This window comes from Bactrocera dorsalis, chromosome 6 (genome assembly GCF_023373825.1).
Source record: "Bactrocera dorsalis isolate Fly_Bdor chromosome 6, ASM2337382v1, whole genome shotgun sequence".
Taxonomy (NCBI): Eukaryota; Metazoa; Arthropoda; class Insecta; order Diptera; family Tephritidae; genus Bactrocera; species Bactrocera dorsalis.
The window spans coordinates 7,001,297-7,027,603 of NC_064308.1; the positions used below are offsets into that span (position 1 = coordinate 7,001,297).

General features: G+C 38.5%; 2 protein-coding genes across 2 annotated transcripts in view; one reads left to right on the top strand and one right to left on the bottom strand.

Annotated features, from left to right (window-relative positions):
- Positions 1-1,849: 1,849 nt before the first annotated feature.
- On the top strand, positions 1,850-3,029 carry LOC125779172 (uncharacterized). Its single transcript, XM_049459814.1, has 2 exons — positions 1,850-2,240; positions 2,305-3,029. Exons 1-2 carry the CDS (start codon positions 2,106-2,108, stop codon positions 2,887-2,889), a joined length of 720 nt encoding a protein of 239 aa, XP_049315771.1. The 5' UTR covers positions 1,850-2,105; the 3' UTR covers positions 2,890-3,029.
- Positions 3,030-3,358: 329 nt separating this feature from the next.
- Positions 3,359-26,307, bottom strand: part of LOC125779115 (uncharacterized) — a 579,602-nt gene continuing 556,653 nt past the window's right edge. Inside the window, exons 3-4 of the mRNA XM_049459685.1 lie at positions 3,553-6,892; positions 3,359-3,496 (exon numbers count right to left, since the gene is read on the bottom strand). The gene's annotated coding sequence lies outside the window, so the exon portion shown is untranslated. The remainder of the gene's footprint in view (positions 3,497-3,552; positions 6,893-26,307) is intronic.

Genomic DNA, 26,307 nt, shown 5'->3' on the forward strand with positions numbered 1-26,307 from the left:
GTGTCAACGAAACAAAATCCTGCGGATCAAGTATCTCGGGGTTTTAACGTGAACGGATTGAATAATACTATATGGTTTGGCGCTCCACAGTTCCTCCTATAAGACCCTGCTTTATGGCCAATTAACGCTCACTTCCAACTTTCCACAGAAAACGAAGCCTTAGAGAAGAAGAAAAACGCTGTCACATTTTCTGCAAATGTGAAGGATAACACTATAATGGAGCTGATTGGAAAATTCTTCATTCTTCGCATATTTATTACGATGGATCAGACGACCAAAAATGCCTATTGTGGGAAGAGCTCTGACTGCAGACGAATTAAACTTGAGTTTTTTGAAAATTGTCCAGGTTATTCAACTTTCTGAGTTTGCGAGCGAAATTCAAAAACTGACTAAAGGCACGACGCTACCTGCCAACTTGTAAAAACTCAACCCGTTCTTGCTTGAGTACTCGGATACGTCGCTTTCTTTAAATTAATCCGAGTAGGAGGTCGCCTATTAAATGCACTTCTCCCATACGATGCCAAATTCCCATTATTAATGAATAAAAATTCGCATTTCGTTATCACTTACTTACGGTTCCTCCACTTTCGAAATCACCACGCTGGGCAAAAGCGTTGGTTGCGCTTCTTCGAGAACGCATATGGCTAATTAATGCCAGAGAAGCTTGCAGTAGAGCCGTAAGAAATTGTACACACTGCTTTCATTACAAGCCGAAGTTGCAAACCCAAATAATGGGATATTTGCCAGTTGAAGGACTTCGAGACTCTGATATGTGGCGTAGATTTTTGTGGTCCCATATATACAACGTTAAAAATACGTGGTCGACTAACAGTAAAGACTTATATAGCAGTTTTCGTTTTCTTTACTTCAAAAGCAATACATTTAGAACTCTTCTCGGACCTATCTACTAATTCTTTTATTTTCGCCCTCAAAAGGTTCATTGGTCGCCGAGGGATACCACAGAAAATATTCGGCGCCGACCGCAAGCTGCGCGAGCTGAAGGAGGCATTTCTAGCGCAAGCCCCAGAACTAATGGCGTTCGCAGCCGAAGAAGGATTCAGCTCCAGCTTTATACCACCCAGGGCGCCGCACTTCGGCGGATTATGGGAGGCGGCCGTGAAGTCCGCCAAGCATCTGATCGTTCGCGCACAACGCTCTACTAACGACGGAAGAGCTCTCAACGCTACTGGCCGAAGTGGAGGAAATTTTGAACTCGCGTCCCCTAACACCGTTGAGCCAGGACCCCAACGACGGAGAAGCACTAACTCCAGCGCACCTTTTAATCGGTTGTCCTCTGCGAGCACTGCCACCAGCACAAGTGCCAACGGACCCAATTCGTTGCTGCGAGATATGGTAACTTGTTTGCTGTCTCAAGCAACAGTTTTGGCAACAGTGGTCCAAAATATATCTAACGAGCCTTCAGGAGCGCAACAAATGGCTCCACCCCAAACGCAACCTGCAGACAGGCGATCTCGTCCCCGTTCACGAAGACAACGTGCCGCCGCACCAGTGGGTAATCGGCCGCGTCGGCGCAACCGTCGAAGGCCAAGACGGCAGACGTGGCAACCAAGGCGGGCACCATTAAGCGCCCCATTCATAAACTTGCATTACTGCCCATGGATGTTAAAGGATCCTGGTCCTGTCAAGGTGGCCAGTGTTGCGTCAAGCGACTTATGTATATGTATATGTTTAACCTAAAATGAAATTAAATTTAATTACTTTTCTGAAATGCATTTTATATTTGAATTATAAAGTTTTCCTTTCATTGTACTTACCCTATATGTACAGCCTTATCGTGAATTTTCATTTCGTGTGGAATGATTCACATTTCGCCTATGCCGTTCACCTATGCTATTTTGAATATTCACCATGCGAAACAGTTCGCTTCGAATTATTTCCACCCTATCGTGAACGGCATCAACGGCGAAATAATTGTCAAATTATTGGTGAAATTTTTCGTTAAAATTTTGTGCGCGAAATATATTTGAATCATGTAAGTATCAATAAAAATTAGATAAAAATTCCAATTTTTATATAATTTAAAAACAATTATTTTAAGGTCAAAATCGATTAATAAACCGCAATCTGAAATTTTGCTCAGTAAAATGGCAGAAAATCCTGATTTAGCGGCTGGCTTCTCTAAACAAGGAAAAGACAGACAAGAAGCGTTATGGAAGGAAACGGCCGCGGATTTGAACAGTGCTGGGCCTCCGACTAAAACGGTGTCTGAGTGGAAAAGGGTAATTTTCATATTAGCACTGGCTAGTAAAATTTTAAAATAATTATTACAAAAATCTGTTAAAGGTTTGGAATGACCAAAAGCGTTACGTACGCAAAAAGTTGACGTTTAATGCGGAACAAATTAGAGGCACTGGTGGGGGACCAAACCTGCATCATAAACTGTCAACATCGGAGGAAACTATTGTAGCAATCACTGGCATGACAAATAGCGTTGAGGGATTGGAAGGAATAGTGTCACACGGATTTCAGCCGCTAAGCACAACTGAGAGTGAATTGGACGCAGAAACAATTGTGAACAAAAGTCCACAGCAAACTCCAAAAAGGAACCCCTTTCTTAAAGATGCGCCGTCATCCTCTAAAAGAAAGGGCACATCTGTGATATTAGAAGAAGAAATAGAAGTGCAAAAAGAAATCTTAAAACGGATAAGGAGAATTGAAGACAATACAAGGGCGTTGAATAAAAATTTCACAATTTTAAACAATTTAAAGGAAGAAGAATTAAAAGAACTAAAAAATCAAACGATAGAAAATAAGCGGCATAATATTGAAATAGAAAATTTGAGAAAAAGAGAAATTAAAGCAAAGTTAGAAAAAACAAGAAGGTTAATAGAAATTGAAGAAATGAAGCTTTCAATGATGAAAAGATAACTTATTCAGAATTACATTTTATTAATTTTTAATTTTATATTTATGTGGTCTCATGTTAATTTTTTTTTTATTTTACTTATATTTTATTTGAAATACATTTTATGTTCATTGAATTAGGATTATAAGAAATGAAGAAATAGTTTTTTTCGTTACAGAAAAATGGAGTTAGTTTTGTTTTTTCTACAAACGATATTGAAAGAAGTAATAATGCTTTAAGGGAGTGAGTGAGCTATTTGGTTCCTAATTCTTTGCGCTTCGCTCATTCTTTGCATTCCGAAATCTATGTTGTCCTCCTCCATAGTCACTAGAGATTCCTCTTCGTCACAATCAGGTATCTCAACGATATCAGCAAATTGATCTTTGAAATGAATGCATAAATTATGTAACATTACGCACACATTGAATATTTTAGCTGCTTTCTGTGGGCTGTAATAAAGTTCTCTAGCACCAAGCAAACATCTCCATCGGCTTTTAAGCAACCCAATTGCACGTTCTATAATATTTCGGCACCGAGAATGAGCTAAATTAAATTTTGCTTCTACACTTCCCTCTTCAGGTGTCCTATAAGGTGTTAATAAGAAGGATTCCAGAGGATATCCTGCGTCGCCTATTCATAAAATATGTTTTTATGGTTACAAATAAAATTTGTTTAAACTAATTTACCTAACATCCAAAAGTTGCTGCGATTATTGCAAATATGTCTCTTTAGTTCCGAAACGTTCCACACTAAAGAGTCGTGACAAGCTCCTGGATGCGACGCATCAATAAATCGAAACCTCATTTTTTGATCACAAACCTATAAGTGTTGAAGCATTTATACACCTACAGTATGTACATATAATTTAACAAAAGTACTTACAACAAGAGCATTTAAACTAAAGTATCCTTTTCGATTATAAAATGAGTGCTTATTGTGTTTTGGTCCCACAATTTTTATATGGGTACCATCAATACACCCCATAACACTCGGAATTTTATACTTTTCATAAAATTTAAGAGCAGCACTTCTCATTTCTTCGTTACTCATCCATTTTATCCACAAACGACATAAATTCACTTCGAACACGTCAAGCATCTCTTCTAGTGTGGCACTAAAGGCAGACTGTGACAATCCCACATCGTATTCCCTACCGACACCCTTTTGGTAGCCTCCTTCTGCAAAGAAACGCAGCGAAGCCGCCAACTTCACTATTGGGGGTATTCCAAAAGATTTCATAGGGTTTGAAGCTTTGTTTGTTGTAATGTCTAGTAGATATTTAAACGCTGTTTTGTTGGTCCTATAACATTTCTGAAACCTAGAGCAACAATAGCAAATAGTTGGTATACTATTTGCATCACAAATTATTTACAAATTATACACAAATTTACAATTGATCCTGCAATTCAAGCGGATTTGAAGCATCCCTAATCTTTCTACGAGCGGCTCTTTGATCTTGCACATTTTCATCTGCTAACAGCAGTCTCCTTAAATTTATATTAATCATTTTAAATTTTTCACTAAAGTAAAATGCGTTCAATTTGGTTTCTTTGTTAATATTTTATTTGACGTTTTGACAGCTGTCATCTCACATTCGAAATTTCGATGTGAAATGCTGTTCACCCGAAATCTTTCTGCGTTCATGGTAAGGTGAACGATTTCGGGTGAACGAAATATTTCGCTGGTGAACTATTCCACGCGAATATTCATGATAAGGCTGGTAATAATGTTAAATATATTTAACTTAATCTATTACTATAAGTTAACAAAAAGAATTACTCACCTCTTTTTGTACATACCTGTATACTTCCATTCCAACTGTTATATCCCGTTAGGTTTAAGACTTAGGCTAAGTAACTAGATGAACTGGAATAAAGAAATAATTGTAATTGGACCGCATTCGAATTCGCACGCGTTTCTCTTTTGTCTCGGTATTTCGCCATCGCTTTTTTCGGAAAAATAAAATATTCGAGGTACAGGCAAATGGTTGATTGTGAAGTGAAATATTTAAAATAATTACACAAACACGCATCCCAAAAAAAAAAAATTTATTCTCAAAAACTTTTGAGAAATTTCAAATATCCACGTCTTTATTTGGCTCTTCTAAAACACCTTTGCGCTTTTTCGGCAATTGTGTTGGTTTGTGTAAAACTTTAATTTCCTCTTCCTTCTCATGCGCTTTAGCATCATTAATGTTTTCAGTTTCTTTAGCTTCGTCCTTATCTTCAATCGATTTATCCTGGACTGCATTTTCCCACATTTCTCCAAAATGTGAGCCTGCCGGAAGAGATACCAATTGAGTTTGTTTTTGAAGGTTTATGAAGTTTTTCAAGTGATTCTTCTTCTTCTTCAGCTTCATTTTTTTGTTTTTTGTCTTCCTCTATTACTTTTGCTGTTTCTTCCTCAGCAGAAGATAGATATATACAAGGTAGATAAAAGATTGGAACTTTTGTACGTTTTAAATCCGAGTCAAAACCGTACAAAATTTCTGGTTCTTCTTCTATCGTATAATCTTCCAACAGCACATCACGCTGAAGAGAACTGTACGTAATTTCGAGCTTTCCTTCTTTTAATCTCGATTTATAAAGTTTAAGATTTTGGAAATATTCCGCCGTTATTTCAAAATACAAGTTTTCTACTTCAAGAAAAATGTTTGAAAAGTACATTGTGTGAAAATTGTGCATTTGAAGAAACACAATTTTCAAATGTTTAATATCATCACTTTTTATTGTAGTGATTTTGTGGAGATCATTCATTACTTTTCTCAGGAGTTGAATTTTCCTCTTGAATATAAAGATTCTAAGATCCAAATCAAATGTATCGGATTTGACTTTATTTGTCATGATATTAATATGCGGGAATATGCACCCATGTTCCAATTATTTTGGTTTTAATTTGCTAATATGCGGAATATACACCCGTCTTACAAATATTTTTATTTAAGCAATATGCGAGAATATACACCCGTCCTACAAATTAATTTTGCCTGACAGGGCTTACTTTATTTTATTTTATTTTTTATAATATCAGGGCTTTTTTAAATTTGGCTGAGCTCTTTTTTTTAGGCTCGATAGGACCAAATTTGTTTGTAAAAGTTATTTTATGTTGCTAATATGCGGGAATATACACTCGTCTTACAATTATTTTTGCTTTAGTTTTCCTGTATTTTGAACAGGGCTTTTTTGTATATTGCCTGTTTTGCTCTTTATCCGGCTCGAAGGACCGAAATTGTTTGATTTGTATGTATTATCAAACATTGACTTAAAAAAAGAATTTGTCATTCCTTACCACTGCTGGGGGGAAATGAAAAGTCTTATTTCGTGGGAGAATATATTCATTCTGATTTTATTTTTAAAATGTAAACCTTATATACTATTTTTATGTTCTTAGTTATCTAATTAAACATATGTATATTTACGGCACACCACATGGGGTTGTTTTCAACTGTACAATACAATACATGTGTGTGTGTGTGTGTTTAATGTTATCTCTTCTGTAAATTTATGACTTGTGTCCCATATATTTTTATTTATATTTAGATGCACATATGTTCGAATAGAAGTTGCCCGCCTGAAGAACAACAAAGGGCAGGGGCCGACGGATTGCCGGCCGAGCTATTCAAACACGGCGGCGAAGAACTGATAAGGTGCATGCATCAGCTTCTTTGCAAAATATGGTCGGATGAAAGCATGCCCAACGATTGGAATCCATAAAAAAGGAGACCCCACAATCTGCGCCAACTACCGTGGGATAAGCCTCCTCAACATCGCGTACAAGGTTCTATCGAGCGTATTGTGTGAAAGATTAAAGCCCACCGTCAACAAACTGATTGGACCTTATCAGTGTGGCTTCAGAGCTGGTAAATCAACAACCGACCAGATATTCACCATGCGCCAAATCTTGGAAAAGACCCGTGAAAGGAGAATCGACACTCACCACCTATTCGCCGATTTCAAAGCTGCTTTCGACAGCACGAAAAGGAGCTGCCTTTATGCCGCGATGTCTGAATTTGGTATCCCCGCAAAACTAATACGGCTGTGTAAACTGACGTTGAGCAACACGAAGCTCCGTCAGGATCGGGAAGGACCTCTCCGAGCCGTTCGATACCAAACGAGGTTTCAGACAAGGCGACTCCCTATCGTGCGACTTTTTTAATCTGCTGCTGGAGAAAATTATTAGAGCTGCAGAACTGAATCGAGCAGGTACAATCTTTTATAAGAGTGTACAGCTGCTCGCGTATGCCGATGATATTGATATCATCGGTCTCAACACCCGCGCCGTTAGTTCTGCTTTCTCCAGACTGAACAAGGAAGCAACGCAAATGGGTCTGGCAGTGAACGTGGGCAAGACGAAATATCTACTGTCATCAAACAAACAGTCGTCGCACTCGCGACTTGGCTCTCACGTCACTGTTGACAGTCATAACTTTGAAGTTGTAGATAATTTCGTCTATTTAGGAACCAGCATTAACACCACCAACAATGTCAGCCTGGAAATCCAACGCAGGATTGCTCTTGCCAACAGGTGATACTTCGGACTGAGTAGGCAATTGAAAAGTAAAGTCCTCTCTGCGCGAACAAAAGCCAAACTTTATAAGTCGCTCATAATTCCCGTCCTGCTATATGGTGCAGAGGCTTGGACGATGACAACAACCAATGAGTCGACGTTGTGAGTTTTCGAGAGAAAAGTTCTGCGAAAAATTTATAGTCATTTGCGCGTTGGCCATGGCGAATATCGCATTCGATGGAACGATGAGCTGTACGAGATATACGACGACACTGACATAGTTCAGCGAATTAAAAGACAGCGGCTACACTGGCTAGGTCATGTTGTCCGGATGGATGAAAACACTCCAGCTCTGAAATTATTCGACGTAGTACCCGCCGCGGGAAGCAGAGGAAGAGGAAGACCTCCACTCCGGTGGAAGGACCAAGTGGAGAAGGACCTGGCCTCGCTTGGAATATCCAATTGGCGCCACGTAGCGAAGAGAAGAAACGACTGCCGCGCTGTTGTTGACTCGGCTATAATCGCGTAAGCGGTGTCTGCGCCAGTAAAGAAGAAGAAGAAGAAGGTTGTTTATGTACATACGTATGTATATATGTATGTTTGAAAATAGATATTTATATTTAGTAGACTTTCGGCTTTGCTGATAAGTAAGCATGTTCAATGATATTTGAACAAATATTGATATTATACAAAGCTTCCATTCGAAAATGTTTCGAACAATTACGTATTCACCATGGTACATGCGTAATGAAAATATCCATAAAGACCTTGGTATTCTTGTGGTAAAGAAAGAAGTAGAAGGTAACAGAATAAATATATGTATATTTAGACTCCAAGATCACCCAAAACCTTTAGCAAATGCTTTGGTACATTCCTGCGATCAAACACGCCTGCGTACTAAAGAGCAATGTATCACCAAATCAGCTCATTTACTTGCTCGAGTTTGTCTAGTTTTTAAATAGATTTAAGATTTAATAATTTATCGTTGTGCGGAAAGTTCGCTAACACGTGTTTGATTGATTGTCGTTTCTTTTAAGTCGTTCGTGAGTTATAGCGTCGCAAACTTGGAGCAAAATAAAGAGAAAATACGGCATATTTTACAGTACTACTACGATAAAGGCAAAAATGCATCTCAAGCCACCAATAAAATTTGTGCAGTTTATGGACCCGATACAGTTTCCATTTCCACTGCACAACGATGGTTTCAACGTTTTCGTTCTGGTGTAGAGCTATAGCATGACTCGATACGACGAATAAAACTAGAACTACGCGCTTTCAGCGCCAACTAGCGAAAATACCGCAAGACTTTTTTGACAACCCAAAAACCCAGTAACTGTAATTCTTAATTTTTCTAAATTTGTTTCATCAAAATCGGACAAGTGGTTCGCGAGTTATGTTAAACTACGTTTTTGCCAAAATGTTACAACTAAGCGAAAAAACATCAAGATAAGGAAAAAAATTGAAAAAGTCATAAAAAAACTGACACATATGAACGCCAAACCCTTTGAGGGTTTTACTATACTGACGTAGTACCATCACCCTGACGTGGTATTTCTCACCCCCCAGATTAGCTGTTGTACTGTGTTATTTAAAATAGTAAAATTTATGTTGAAGTGATAAGTGAAAGTGAAAGATTCTAAAACTTTTTAATAAAAAAAAAACATTCTACAAAGAAAAGAGTAAAATAGATGCAAACTTAGCATCGGTAGTGTTAAATAAAAATGCAACAAGTATCAGAGAAGCATTCTCTATTTTGGAAGCTGAGGTATTAGTTCGTGAAAATATTCACAATTCAAGTATGCCATCGCAAATATATTCTGGGCAACATCTACAGCAAGCTCAAAGTTTTTCTAAATCTAATAATAGGCAAATTCAACAACTACAAAATTATCCTCAAAGGCAGGAAAATTATGCAAAATATTCAGGACAAACACGGAATTTCTGGCACTTTTTTAGACAAAATATTAATAATAATTTGTATGGTCAAAATACAGTTCCAGCAAGTATTCGTACTAATCAATCATATTCCCGTTCAGAACCAATGGATACCAATTACAATGAGGAAGTAAATTTTACTTTTCTACAGTTGATTTGGTTAAAGGATTCCATCAAATCTTCGTGAAAAAGGAAGACCGGCCTAAAACAGCATTTTCTATACTATTCGGTCACTACGGATTCGTACGAATGCCTTTTGGTTTGAATAATGCACCGGCATTATATTCTCGTCTTTAGCACATCTTTGCAGGAACATACATTTCTTTCATCACTTTTAGGTGTTAGTGGACCCGCTCTATCTTTGTTTCTCACCATAATATCTAATTTATTCGAAGATGTATCCAAATGATTCCCAATAAAATCTAAATTGTACCTCAATGTTTGCTCTTAGAATATTAACGTTTTTCAGCATCAGCATATTCTTTCATAATTTGGTGATTTATGATTACCAAGGAAAAGACATAACTTTGATAAATACTATCCCTCATTATTTGTCATATTCGAGGACCAACAAAGACCCCACATAAAATTTTCAATGTTCTGAAAAAACACAATTTAAAAATCCAATTAGATAAATGCAATTTTTGTTGTAAATAAACAAACCTTTTGAGACATATAGCCATTTAAAGTTGACCCATTTGTTTCTAAAAAAAAAGAACAAAAGAAAACAATGTTTTTTGTTCATTTCAAAAATAATTTATTTTGGTCCAAGGGGATTTGTTTCAGCTAATATTTAAAAATTAGATCGCGTAAATGGGCACCTTTAGCTTTGACAGCTAAATGCACTCTTTTTTCGACATTTTCCATGACTTTGGCCAATGTTTCGGATGATATGGCGGCTGTTTCACGTCGAATGTTGGCTTTCAGTTGAGCTAAGGTCTTTGGCTTATTAGCGTATACCTTGGATTTCAAATAACCCCACAAATAAAAGTCTGGTGGCGTCAAATCTGGTGATCTCGGTGGCCAGTCAACATCACCATTTTTCGTTTTCAGCCATTTCGATGGCCCATTTGCCAAAATTAAGGCGTCGCGGATAATCAGCTGGGTTTAGTTTTTGTGCCATTTGAATTTTATATGGAAACATCTTCAAATCTTTATGAATTATGCGTCGGAGAGTGGTGCGAGAGATGTCTAATTCCTGAGAGCGGCGATAACTCGATGTCGATGGAGTCTCCTCAATACTGGCTCGTACAGCTTCGATATTTTCATCAGAACGTCTTGTGCGTTGTCTGGATGCATGACTGGCATTACTGAGATTACCGGTGTTCACAAATTTTGCGTATAAAGACTTAATTGTGTTCTTAACTGGAGCACTTTTCACTTTATTTTTTTGCGAAACGCACGTTGAGTTAACACAATTGAAAAGTTATTTTGAATATAAAGCTGAACAATTTCAGCGCGTTCTTTTGGAGTGTACTGTTCCATGGTATAAATTGTCTTCGAATGACGCTTCTAACGCGGTATGACATTAGCCGATTTGTCAGCGCTGTTAAAAGTTACAGCGTTGCCAGATGGGTCAACTGTACTTACACCCCAAGGTGTTAACGTAAACCCTAAAAAAATTAAAAGCATTGTGAAGACAGAAGCACCAATTTTGAAGTATCCTGATTTAAATAAGCGATTTAAATTAATAACTGATGCAAGTAATTTTGCAATCGGAACAGTACTACAACAGGATAATTACCCTGTGTGTTATGCCAGCAGAACTCTAAATGATCATGTAAAAAATTACTCTACAACGGAAACAGAACTTTTAGCCATTGTATGGACCATGAATTATTTTCGTCCATATCTTTATGGTGTACAATTTGACTTACAAACTAATCACCAACCACTTAAATGGCTTCATGAAAAAACACAATGTAATGATGTGAACCAAAGATTAGAAAGATGAATGTTAAAGTTAAGAGAATATAATATCAGTATACAATACATCCAAGGTAAAGATAATAAAGTGGCCGATTTTTTGAGCCGCATAAATTGGGATATTAATGAAATAAATACAATTGAGAATCAAGAAATTATAGAACACAATTTTGAGGGATCTTTGGAGTATATATGAAAATGATACTGATACCATACGTTCACAACATGATAAGTTTAATGATTATACACCTGTACTCGAAACAGTGGTTATCCGTTTTAAAACACAAGTTATTTTTACGAACTCAAAGAAAACTGAATTCGAAACAACATATTGGGTTGTCAAAAAAGTCTTGCGGTACTTTTATTGAATTTTTTTTGTGGAAATTGAAATGAATTTTTGATGACTCATTCCCAGCTCTTGACCGATGCTACGGCTGCTAGTATGCCGGTCTCTTTCGACCAATTCAGCGATTTTATCGCAATTTTCGACGACAGGCCTTCCGGAGTGTGGCGCATCTTCGACCACCTCTACACCAGAACGAAAACGTTGAAACCATCGTTGTGCGGTGGAAATGGAAACTGTATCGGGTCCATAAACTGCACAAATTTTATTGGCGGCTTGAGATACATTTTTGCCTTTATCGTAGTAGTACTGTAAAATATGCCGTATTTTTTCTTTATTTTGCTCCATGTTTGCGGCGCTATAACTCACGAACGACTTAAAAGAAACGACAATCAATCAAACACGTGTTAGCGCGTGAATTGAGCTTTCCAAAAAGGTATAGCATGACCCGATGCGACGAATAAAACTAGAACTACGCGCTTTCAGCGCCAACTAGCGAAAATACCGCAAGACTTTTTTGACAACCCAATATGTATGCACGCTCATACAAATACATACATACGAGTATCTACACTGGTTTGTATGCGAAGCTGTTTAAGCGGCAAGGAAAGCAGTGGCAATTGGCGATCATTCGTTTGTGTTTTCGGCACAGCTCGGATTTTCTACCAACAACACAATGTTGTGACGCTTTGTCGCCGCGTCGGTCCGTCGACACATTGACTCTTTGACATGAAAGCAAAAAATGTAAGCTTCGTCATTGGTTGTCCGTGTCAACGGAAATTACGCATGAAGCATTGAGTGTACCTATTTGCATACATACATATGTTGAATGTAAACAAATTTACAAGCATGATGCGTATGGTCTGTCATATTTGTTTACGTGCACACATATGTAATTATACATATTATGCATGAGCACATGTGCGACCGCTAGATCTTTTAAGATGATATCAAAACTATTAATGACCAAAGCAAATATATATGTACATATGTACATATTTATGTAAATAAATATATGCCTTATCAAACCTATACAAATGCATATTTAGGTAGTAATATAAATCTTGCTGTATTATACGAGTATACTTATATGTAAAGATTTTATGGAATTCGTCATAAAATAGGTAAATTTTAAGATACACATATGTATGTATGCTCATGTGCTTTGATATCAAATATACACAGATCATCTATAAATTATATGCAAAGTCGTTTGCGCATAGTAAATATGCGAATCTGTAGGCGTAAATTTGTTAACATTGGAATTAGCATTATTTTTCTCATTTAACCCTGAAAATACTATTTTCGTGGTGAAACACGCTTATAATTTGTCTGTGGTGAAACTCTTCCATCTCGACCGTGTTAGCCAAAAATATTTTTATGATCTCCGCGCCGTGAACCTTCTCTATGATAAACGTTCTCTGCTATAAATATACGTGTTGCGTCAAGCGACAAGATATATATGTATTTTTAAACCTAAAATAAAAATTAAGAAAAATGAATTATACAAATTATAAAATATTGAATTATTTAAATTATTAAATACTGACCTTAATAATACATTTGTAATACTAAAATATTACTCAAGTTACTTACCTCAACGTAATCTTTTACAATATTTAACGAAAGTTGAAAATTATTATACTTTACCCTTTTTTATACATATGAACATTACCACTAGTTTAAGCCGTTAGTTTTAAGATTTAGGCTAACTAAATGAAATTAAATAAAGGCTGTATTGTATTTGAACCGTTGAACCGAACGCACGCTTTTTCGTTACCGAAACAATTTATACATAAGTATTTTTCGCGACAGGTAATTGGAGTGATTTAAAATTGCGCATCCCTAACTATTTTTCGTGTTTCAAAAACGTTTGAAACTTTTTTATGGCGCCCGAGCAGGGACAAGTGCGTAATTAAAAATTAAAAAAAAAAATGTTTTAAACTGAAATACAATAAATAGTGTAAAACAATTATTAGTGTTTTAATAATTCTTTCGAACCAATTACCTGTTCCGCCTTTCGGATCGCCTAAGTGAAATTAGTGAAAAAATATATAAAACAAATATAACCCTTGTGTTATATAAGTTATCGCGAGAAAACGACACACCCTAATTCCCCTCGTAATAAGAGCCTACCACTCTGCACATGTCGCTAAGTTAGCACATTTTGCGTGAGAACATTGGCCAGACATCAAAGTAAACTAACGCCATGCACACCATGGGTTGGTGGCTTGAGCTAAGTTGGGGATAATTATAACTTTCACTTTATACTTGACAACTAAGCCGAGATGACGGCAAATAAAGTAAATTTGAATTAAACATTACATTTGAATAATTGGCGCCCAACGTGGGGCCCGCGAGTGAAAAGTTTAGTAGAAAAATATAAAGTTCTTAACTCGACTCGTGTAACTACGACAGCTGGCTCACTTAAAATCAACAACAATCAACTACTTGGACTCAACGTGGACTTAAAGAAGAGACAACCTTTGGCCCGATCAACTAACCGGAAGAACCTGAAACTAATCTTAATCTATTCAAACCCAATGTAAGGGTAAGTGAGATGCTCGTTTCCTGGAATAAATAACGGGTGATTTTTTTGAGGTTAGGATTTTCATGCATTAGTATTTGACAGATCACGTGGGATTTCAGACATGGTGTCAAAGAGAAAGATGCTCAGTATGCTTTGACATTTCATCATGAATAGACTTACTAACGAGCAACGCTTGCAAATCATTGAATTTTATTACCAAAATCAGTGTTCGGTTCGAAATGTGTTTCGCGCTTTACGTCCGATTTATGGTCTACATAATCGACCAAGTGAGCAAACAATTAATGCGATTGTGACCAAGTTTCGCACTCAGTTTACTTTATTGGACATTAAACCAACCACACGAATGCGTACAGTGCGTACAGAAGAGAATATTGCGTCTGTTTCTGAGAGTGTGGCTGAAGACCGTGAAATGTCGATTCGTCGCCGTTCGCAGCAATTGGGTTTGTGTTATTCGACCTATCGTTCGATGCTAACAAACTTTTTGTTGCCAAAAATGGAAGAACTGAACTTGGTTGACATGTGGTTTCAACAAGATGGCGCTACATGCCACACAGCTCGCGATTCTATGGCCATTTTGAGGGAAAACTTCGGACAACAATTCATCTCAAGAAATGGACCCGTAAGTTGGCCACCAAGATCATGCGATTTAACGCCTTTAGACTATTTTTTGTGGGGCTACGTCAAGTCTAAAGTCTACAGAAATAAGCCAGCAACTATTCCAGCTTTGGAAGACAACATTTCCGAAGAAATTCGGGCTATTCCGGCCGAAATGCTCGAAAAAGTTGCCCAAAATTGGACTTTCCGAATGGACCACCTAAGACGCAGCCGCGGTCAACATTTAAATGAAATTATCTTCAAAAAGTAAATGTCATGAACCAATCTAACGTTTCAAATAAAGAACCGATGAGATTTTGCAAATTTTATGCGTTTTTTTTTTAAAAAAAGTTATCAAGCTCTTAAAAAATCACCCTTTATAGCAATAATTGTGAATAAAATAAAAGAAAGTGACAGAACAAAAATTAATGAGTGAAGGTCTGGAAGACCTTTTTAGAAATTTAAAGTTAGGAAGTCAGAAAGCAAATATGAACACAGAACAAATAAGCAAGTTAATTAAGACGGAAGTTAGAAGTGCTTTGGCAGCACAAAGGTTGGAGTTCGATAGGAAGTTAGGAGCAATCCAAAACCAGGTGACGGGCAGCAGGCCAAAGGTAGAAAAATATCTAAAGGTATCTGTAAATCCTCTAGTGACATGTGACATAACGCTTGATGCGATCAAATCACTTCCCGAATTCCATGGTCACATAGGCACATGGCGGCGCTAACGCTTATGAACTGTTCAAAAGGTACGATGGCAGTGAACGACACTACCAAGCAGTTACCATTTTGAGGAACAAAATACAGTAGAACTCCAATTATCCGAATTAATGGGGACCGGGACCCATTCGGATAATCAAATATTCGGATAATCGGATTTTTTTTTTAAAAATTGCCATTGGAGAGAATAAAAGCTACGTTTTGATATTGCACTATTTTTTTTATTGAATTAAATGAAAGAAACATGAAATTTTCACATGTTTTAAATATAAATAAAATGTACTTATGTACAAGTTTAGAAATAAAAATCATAGTTTTTTAAACATCTCCGTCAATGTAAGCTGTTTTGTGGTCTTCAACCGTTTTCGGGCAGCCAGGTCACGCATTCGCTTGACGGTGAGCAGTTGCAAGTGGTCACACTCGGGCTGACGCTCCATCCGCTTCAAAGCAGTCTCGAGGCCGGCAAATGCTTCACTAGCTGATGGTCCAGCGTCGACTTCAACACCAGCAGAAAGTTCTTCTTCTACTTCCACTTCAACATCTTCTCTCACACTTACAACAATTTCATCGTCATTGAGAATTTGAAAACCAGGGTCAGACGTGTCACAAGCCATCCACTCTCCTACATTGTGATTCGGATAATCGGCGATTCGGATAGTCGGAGTTCGGATAATTGGAGTTCTACTGTAAGAGGGGCTGCTGATGCGGTCCTCTCATCATTTAGTACTGTGCTGAATTTTAATGCCATTATAGCACGTTTAGATTTTACGTACGCGGACCAACGTCCCGTATATCTTATAGAGCAGGAATTATCTACCTTAAGACAGGGTCCTGTCTGGAATTCTACGATGGTGTAGAAAAGAAGCAAACGTTACTAGCTAATAAGACTATAATGTCTTACGAGAGTAGCGTGGCAGAAATTATAAACGAGAAATATGGGGCAGATGCCCTAAGAGTTTTCATTTCCGGCTTAAGGAAGCCCTTATGCGATATTCTTTTCTATTCACGGCCGTCTGACCTTCCGTCTGCTCTTGCTTTAGCACAGGAGGTAGACTCAAACCATGAGCGGTATGCGTTCGCGGCCAATTTTGCTGCCAGGAATGTCGAGGGCAACCACATTAAAAAAAATAATAATATAATTTCAAGCCAGAACAACCATAGGACAAACACTTACGATCCACCCTCAGCTCATAAGAGCCCACACTACTATAGTAATAGGCAGTACAAACCCGGACATGCACCTCATTTTACGGAAAATCAAAGGGTAAATAACGGACGTGACAGCGACAGACTAGTTAGAACGGAATCAATGGACGTTGATCCATCCTTATCAAAATTTAAACACCAATCGTTTGACAGAGACCGAGGTGCCTATCAGGGAAACAGTAATAGAACGCAACAGGGCTATCAACAAAAATGTCCAGCAAATTCTGGACGTTACACAGGACCAAAGATCCAACGTGTTAATCATCTGGAGGAGGAAGTTGAGCTACAGAGTGAATCATTGTACGGTGCAGAAGCCGAACAAGCGGCGGATGACGTAAGTTTAGATCAACTTAATTTTTTAGGGGAAGGTCCCTCCTACCCTGGATTTCAAAGTCCCTAGGAGGGAAGGAAGTGAAACTCCTTATCGATACCGGTGCGTCGAGGAGTTATATGAAACCAACACCGGCTTTAAGGACACAACATTTCAGGGACACATTCTCTGTAAAATCTATTCACGGGGTTACTTCTATCATGGAAAAATGCTACATAAAAATATTTGGCGTAGTGGCAGAATTTTTCATCTTACCGGACTTAACATCATTTGATGGCGTGATTGGGCTCGACATACTAAACAGGGTCCATGCGAACATTGACCTTAAATCGAACCCAATAAATCATGATTTTGGTGAGGAGGAAATCTTCTTCATTTCCAGTCATGACGTAAGCCATCTTAGACTTCAAACAAATCTAGTACCAACAGACGTTAGGGAAGATTTTTCTAGGATGATCAAAAGGATGAATGGGATTTTTGCTGACCCCAGTGAGGCACTACCATACAATACAAAAGTGATAGCAACAATTCGCACGGAGGACGAAACACCAGTTTACTCAAGATTATACCCGTACCCACTGAGTGTAGCGGATTTCGTGGACAAAGAAATCAAGGACTTGTTAGCAAATGGAGTTATCCGGCCATCAAGAACACCGTTTAACAACCCTATATGGGTGGTAAAGAAAAAGGGGGTAGGCGAAAACGGACAGGCGAAGCAGAGATTAGTTATTGATTTTCGGAAGCTCAATGAAAAAACTATCGGTGATAAATATCCAATTCCTGACATAAGAGGAATTCTTTCCAATTTGGGTGTTTGTAAATACTTCACCACTTTGGACTTAAAATCTGGTTTCCATCAGATTAAACTATTGGAGCGTGATAGGGCAAAAACAGCTTTCTCTGTCAAGAATGGCAAGTATGAATTTTGCCGGTTACCTTTTGGATTAAAAAACGCGCCGAGCATCTTTCAACGCGCCATAGACGACGTATTAGAGAGCATATTGGGAAAAGCTGTTTTGTTTACGTAGACGATGTTATTATTTTTTCGGAAAACAAACAGCAGCATCTGAAAGATATAGAATAAATTTTAAATTAATTATTTAGGGCCAACATGAGAGTGTCGGTTGAAAAATCCAAATTTTTTAGGACTGAGGTCGAATACCTGGGGTTCTTGGTTTCACAAGGAGGAATAGAAACGTATCCAGACAAAGTCGACACAATATGAAGTTTCCCTGAGCCCACCACTCTAAGGGGACTCAGATCATTCCTAGGTTTAGCGTGTTATTATAGATGTTTTATAAGGGGTTTCGCTAGAATATCAAAACCATTGTCGAGCATCATGAGAGGCGAAAACGGTCGAGTAACTGCGTCCCAATCAAAAAAAATCAGAATTGATTTGACGGATGAACAGAAAAAGACCTTCGAAACAATTAAAGAAATTTTAGCGTCAGAGGATGTAACCCTGACGTATCCAGATTTTAACAAACCATTTGACCTAACTACTGACGCGTCGGCTCATGCTATAGGCGCCGTCCTCTCTCAGGAGGGCAAACCGATTACCATGATTTCTCGCACTTTGTCCGGGAGCGAGGAGCATTACGCTACCAATGAAAGGGAATTGTTAGCTATTGTATGGGCATTGAAAGCTCTTAGAAACTACCTACATGGCGTAACAAAACTTAATGTTTATACTGACCACCAGCCGCTGACCTTTGCGGTTTCGGATAGGAATCCTAATTCGAAAATTAAAAGATGGAAAGCCTTCATGGACGAATGCAACGCAAAGCTAATCTACAAACCAGGAAAGGAAAATGTGGTGGCAGACGCTCTATCTAGGCAACATATAAATGCTTTAGATAACACGAGCGTCGAGACAATTCATAGCGAGGAATCATCAACCCATACAATTGAAAGATCGGAAAAACCGGTAAATTGCTTCCGCAACCAGATTATTGTGGAGGTAGGTACAGAACCTCAAAGAAAAACTTTTATAATTTTTGGAAAAAAGACAAGGCATATCATTTCTTACCGAGAAAAAAAGGATTTATTAAAACTTTTACAGGAGGCCGTAAACACAACAGCAGTAAACGCAATACACTGCGATCTGCATGCACTTGCACAGTTTCAACACGAACTGGTCGAAATGTTTCCAACAGTTAAATTCAGACATACGGAGAAATTCGTTAACGACATTACGAATCCGAATGAGCAGCAGAAATTCTTCACATCGACATATTATATATTGCGACAATGAGATGTCGCTGAATTCACACAGCATCAAAGCTACATTAAAGAATCACTTCAATATCGACATGGCGAATGCTCCACCACTACATAGTACATCAAATGGTCAGGTGGTGCCTTAAACTTGAAAAAAATCTTGATGATGTTGAGGAAATTGTCCTTTTAGCTACGATTGAGTATAACAGGTCCATTCACACAGTAACGAGAATGAAGCCCCTTACCGTATTTCGTTCAATTAAAGATGACAACCAAATACCATGCCGCTTGAGAAACGCACAGGAAAGAGAACTAACAACTCATAATAAGAACAGGCAGGATAGGGAGTTCCCTGTTGGAGAAAAAGTACTTGTTAAAAATAACAGGAGACTAGGCAATAAGCTTACGCCTCTTTATACTGAGGAAGAGGTGGAAAAGGACTTGAGAACAACAGTTTTAATAAAAGGGAGGAGGGTCCATAAGGACAACCTTCGTTAAACTTAATCTAGAACCTAGGTGTTTCTAATGATAAACAACTAACAACAAGTTTCATACATGTTTTTAGGATTTTCATAACTTTGGCCATATCAATATCGGCAACGACAGGAAGGTTAATCGACTATACCAATGCAAGGTACATTCCGGTAGTCGGTGAGGACCTTGTAATTTGGGAGAATTCAGGACACATCAAGCATGTTACCAACTTGACAATTTACGAATTACTGAGAGACGAGACAATTAATGCCACAGATCACTTTCTTCAGTCACATATGAGGAAGTTACTAGACGCGGACATAAACCAGATAAGTCGACTGATACAAATGATAAACGCTCACCACAGACAGGCGAGAAGCCTGAATGCCCTAGGGACAGTCCTGAAATACATTACCGGAACTCCTGACCATGACGACTTCAATAGATTAATGAACACAGAAGAACAGCTAATTAACTCGCTGGCTAGAAACAGAGCAATTATTACGGAATTAAATAACATTATAACAGCTGTCACTTTCGCCAAAATTGGGGTCTTAAGTCCCATTCTCTTAGACAGTAACGAAATAAATTTCATAACAGGAGACGAGCACTTCGCTGACCTTACCGTGGCCGATGTTATGGCAGTAGCTAGAATTAAGATATTACAGTATAATAACATAATTTACTTTTTAATAAGATATCCGATTCCTATGTTTAGATGTAAGAAAATTACTATTTTACCAGTAGCTCATGGCCACCAAATCCTGCTCCTTGAAGAATCCATCTTAGCCAAGTGTTATAACCATACCGTAGCCGTAAAGAACTGCAGCGACACAACACCAACGTTTTGCTTACCATCTCCGACTACATCATGCGCTCTGCAGCTACTGACTCGCAACACCGCTAATTGCAGTACAACATTTAACAACCTCACACCAATTTCACCGATAAGTGACGACCTTGTTGTCATCAATGACCAATTGGCTGTCATCGAGGTGGTCTTCAAAAACAACGTAAAGATTAATGGTACGACTTTTTATAACAAAAATTCTACGTTGCCTCTAAAACCTGAAACTCCATGGGCTTCTACAATCAACTTGACGCAGCACACAGAAATATTAAGCCCTTCTTATCTTCACCATGTGAATCCAGAGAATGTTCAAAGGATCAATCACCTGCAGCGATCAATCCATTATGGCAACGTTACAGGTTTCTCAGCCTTTGGTGTCTTATTAATCATGGCATTCACTGTTTACGTCCTTCTCAGGATAAGGAGGACCAAGAGAGAGATTATCATAGCCAGGTCCGTTGAAACTGCAATTAAACCGCTTCTTTGAGGACCGAGGACGTTCCCCATTTAGAAGAGGAGGAGTTATCGCGAGAAAACGACACACCCTAAAGTTATCGCGAGGAAACGACACACCCTAATTCCCGTCGAAATAAGAGCCTACCACTCTACACATGTCGCTAAGTTAGCACATTTTGCGTGAGAACATTGGCCAAACATCAAAGTAAACTAACACCATGCACGAGGCGCAAGGTCAGCAAAACGTCAGCAGAGGAGCCACAACGCGATGCGGGTTGGTGGCTTGAGCTAAGTTAGGGATAATTATAACTTTCACTTTATACTTGACAACTAAGCCGAGATGACGGCAAATAAAGTAAATTTGAATTAAACATCAAATTTGAATAATTTATAGTTAAACACCTAAAATAAAAAAGAAAAAAGCCGAAAAGACAAGGCATATACACATACAAAAAAAGTGATACTTGCGTACGTATGTACATATACTAAGGTGTTACTTTAAAAGTGGTCCCTATATACAGTGAGTGAAGTGAAAAAGAAAAAACGAAACGTACAAAACGTGCAAAACCCGTTAAAAAAAAATAAAAAACCGTTTGCGTTAAGAGAACCATTAAAAGCAAAGTGCCGGTATAAGCACCCGTTGTTGCCATACCGTCACTGCTGAAATCACTGCTGCCATCTACGCTGCTGCCATTAACGCTGCTGCCATCAACACTGCTGCCATCAACGCTGCAGCCGTCAATTCGCTGCCGTCGTGGGAATGAGCTGCCGCTGCATCCTGTGCCAAAGGAACGTAAGCGCCGCCATACAGCCGACGCACCAGGTAACGAGTGCGAATTACTGAAAGCAGTGCAAACACAAAATAAAACGAAAACACATTCAAATAAAGTTAAAATAAAAAACAAGTGCACACTTTCAGTTTTTGGCTCTTCCTTTTTTCACTTTCTATTATATTGACGTTCATATAAATAAATATACACATATATATATGTAAGTAAACATATTCATTATTAAAAATAATAAGCATACGCGCATACGTATATGTATATGCGTACGCAAGTGAATAAGGGATTTTGGGATTTTGCGGTAGCCCCTTACTTTGAAATAAAGGTAAAAAAATTATTAACTGCAAAATTAAATTATCTCGTTTTTCGCAATTTTTTTCGATCCGCGTTTGCAATTATCGGTCGTTTTTTCGCAATTTTTGTCGATTTTCGTTCGGACATTTTCCGACTAAGTTATTTTATTGTGCTATTGCTCATTTTGCGCATTTACTGGTTTGGCTTTCGTATACTTGAGAATCGATATTATTATTATTTTTCTCGTTTCCGTAACCGATTCCAAATATATTTGTTGCCAACTTTTATTGCTATTGGTTTGGCTTTCGTATATTTGGGAATCGACATATATTTTTTCGTTTTCGTTATCAATTCTTAATATATTTGTTGCCAACCGTTACAGTATTTCTTTTGGAAATTTAATTTAACCAACGCAAAATGAGCAAGCCAAAACCAACTCTCGCAAACCTGTCTCCAAGTAAGGAGTTGACGGACTTAAAATCCTTAAGACATCAAAGAACGGTTGCGAAAGTAGTATTTTGCGCATTAAAAAGGGCCTTCTCGAAAAGACTATGTCTTTAGACAATATAATTGGAATGTCGTTTAGATATGTATATTAAATTCACATAGTGAAAAATTAATGAAATGCCAATCGTTGAAACGAAGTCCACAAGGCTCCCTAAAATGAATTTGCCGAAATTCAAGGAAGAATATTCAGAATTCAAAAATTTTATGAGTTTGTTCGAGAGCTTGGTTCATAACGATCCAAATATCCCAGATATAGAAAAATTTAACCATTTGGTAAATTGTCTATCTGGAGAGGCTCCGGGAACAGATAAAGCGTTTCAGATGTCGGATGAAAATTATCCGAAAGCGTTGGCAAGTCTCAAAAAAGTTTATGATAATAAATGTTTGATATTTTTCAATACAATATGTAAACTTTTTGACCTGCCAACAATCCCAAAGCCCTCTGCGCTTTCCCTGCGTTCAATGATTGACGAAGTGTCAGCGGTATATGATTCATTGCTATCGCTGGGCGATGAAAAACAAATAACGAACGCAATAATCATACACATTGTAATGACAAAGGTTGACCCTGCCACCCGATCCAAATGAGAGGAAGCGCTGGACTATGACAAACTGCCACTGTGGAAGGACTGTGAAGCCACCCTAAATCGAAGATACCAGCAGCTGTCAGCGGAAGGAGCATCACATTCTAGGACGAAGCCCATACCTACAAGCAATGCGAACCATGGGAAACAACAACTTATGCATTGGATCAAATCGGCGCTAGTTGCAGCAAATACGAGGCAGCCTCTTTGGCAACAGTGCAAATCGGGGGATCACCATCTAACTGCCTGCCCTACTTTCAAGGCTCTTCCGGTGCAACAGAGGTTCGAGTTCGTCAAATCGGTACCCTTATGCATAAATTGCTTGCGTAAGGGTCACACGGTTTCCAAATGCAGAGCGGATCGATGTCGTGTGTGCAATCGATCGCATCACACACAGTTGCACCAATATCCAGTCTCTTTCCCCGCTGCACCTCATCCGCAACCATCCACCACACATGCCATGCATACTGCGAGTATGCCGGATCGGGTAATGTTGGCAACAGCAGTAATTTTAGTGAGGACCAGCTGTGGGATTACCTGCCTGCGAGAGCTTTGCTGGACTCAGGCTCCCAAGTCAACTTTATGACGGAGGACTTTGCACAGAATTTGCGGATTCGACGTCAGCACAAAACATTAAGTGTAATAGGAATTGGCAATTTCCATACAAAAGTGGGGACAAAACTGAACGCGTTTAAATAATTTTGAATTTTCGGCGAAATTCTGGGTAATGCGATGCATTTCGCCAAATTAAAAATGGTCCTAACCAACCAACACTTCAAAAAACCCTTTTTGGATGGATTGTATCTGGCAAATACGTTAGCAATCTAAGTTCTCCTCCCAGATTACATAGCACATTATGCCAAGCTGAAGAAGACTTCACGTCAATACATGCAGTAGTCCAAAATTTTGGACTCTAGAAGAATTACCTTCAGATCTAATGGCCATAAATTCACACAAGAGCAACAAGAGTGTGAAAAATTTTTCGTAAATACAACTCAAGTATTGCCTTCAGGACGGCTTCAAGTCAGAATGCCCTTTAAAGCTGACCGTAAGTTACTCGATCACTCATATGAAACCGCAGTTCGGCGGTTTCAGGCCCTGGAGAGAGGGACAGTAAAAGATCCAGAACTTCGCAAAATTTATCTGGACTTTATGAATGAATATAGAGCATTGGGTCACATGAGCCCAATGAAAAATAAGCTCCCGAGTGAGCCACACTACTTCATTCCGCATCAATGCGTTTTAAGGCCCGAGAGCACAACAACCAAATTACGTGTTGTCTTTGATCCTTCGAGTAGATCTTCAACTCAAATAGCGTTGAATGAACTTTTGATGGTAGGTCCAACCACCTAAGAAGAATTATATTCAACTCTTCTTCGTTTTCGCTTACATTAGTATGCACTAACAGCGGACATTACTAAAATGTACCGTCGAAGAAGACAGAAATTGTCTACTTATTGTGTGGAGAGAGCATCCTTCAGAGCAAATACAAATTTTTCGTCTTAACATCGTAACATACGGCACTGCGCCTGCTCCATTTCTCGCAACACGGTGTTTGCAAATGCTCAGTGATGCCAATACAATGAAATATCCACTCGGTTCATTGGCCATCAAAAGAGACTTTTATGTTGATGATTTATTAACAGTGCCCTAAAATTTTGAGTCTCTAGATCTTTTGAGAAGTGAGGTAATTCAAATATTAAACTCGGCCGGATTCACCTTAACGAAATGGTTTTCGAACCACTCTAAATTTTTCGACAGTGATTGCACTGAAAAGTCATTAAGCTTCAATGACAAAAGTTCCACTAAAACGTTGGTTGCCGAAAGAGGATTTGTTTCAATTTATTTTAGATGCCAATTTTATTGATCTGCGAGCCACTAAACGAAACAAATTGTCAGTTTCTGTTCGCCTTTTTGATCCTCTTGGATTACTAGCCCCACTAGTTACCAAAGCAAAAATCTTATTACAAGAGCTTTGGATCCAAAAACTAGATTGGGATGAGTCGATTTCATTACGCCTTGACACTAGCTGGAAGAACTTTAAAGCCAACCTAATGCAGCTCTCATCGATAAGCATTCCTCGTTACGTAAACGTTGAGTCGAGTGCCATCTGCCAAATACATGTCTTCTCCGAGGCCTCAATAAGGGCGTGCGGATGCTGCATATACATACGAAGCCAATCTGCTATTGGTATTAAATGTATGCTGCTTACTGCAAAGCCTAGAGTGGCTCCGCTGAAGACCGAATCTCTTCCGCGTCTTGAGCTCTCGGCAACACATCTTCTTTCAAAATTATGGTCAAGAGTAGCGCCTATGTTGAATCGACATTTCGACAAAATTATATTTTGGACAGACTCCGAAAAAGTTTTGCATTGGATTAAAACCCATCCATCCTCACTACAAACCTTTGTCGCAACCAGAGTGTCCGAAATCCAAGAGTGGACTGACAAAGTACATTGGCGACATGTGTCAACGAAACAAAATCCTGCGGATCAAGTATCTCGGGGTTTTAACGTGAACGGATTGAATAATACTATATGGTTTGGCGCTCCACAGTTCCTCCTATAAGACCCTGCTTTATGGCCAATTAACGCTCACTTCCAACTTTCCACAGAAAACGAAGCCTTAGAGAAGAAGAAAAACGCTGTCACATTTTCTGCAAATGTGAAGGATAACACTATAATGGAGCTGATTGGAAAATTCTTCATTCTTCGCATATTTATTACGATGGATCAGACGACCAAAAATGCCTATTGTGGGAAGAGCTCTGACTGCAGACGAATTAAACTTGAGTTTTTTGAAAATTGTCCAGGTTATTCAACTTTCTGAGTTTGCGAGCGAAATTCAAAAACTGACTAAAGGCACGACGCTACCTGCCAACTTGTAAAAACTCAACCCGTTCTTGCTTGAGTACTCGGATACGTCGCTTTCTTTAAATTAATCCGAGTAGGAGGTCGCCTATTAAATGCACTTCTCCCATACGATGCCAAATTCCCATTATTAATGAATAAAAATTCGCATTTCGTTATCACTTACTTACGGTTCCTCCACTTTCGAAATCACCACGCTGGGCAAAAGCGTTGGTTGCGCTTCTTCGAGAACGCATATGGCTAATTAATGCCAGAGAAGCTTGCAGTAGAGCCGTAAGAAATTGTACACA

Coding starts and splice junctions, on each gene's coding strand:
- LOC125779172 (XM_049459814.1), top strand. CDS start 2,106: ATGGCAGAAAATCCTGATTTAGCGGCTGGCTTCTCTAAACAAGGAAAA. Junction 2,241..2,304: donor CGGTGTCTGAGTGGAAAAGG/GTAATTTTCATA, acceptor AATCTGTTAAAG/GTTTGGAATGACCAAAAGCG.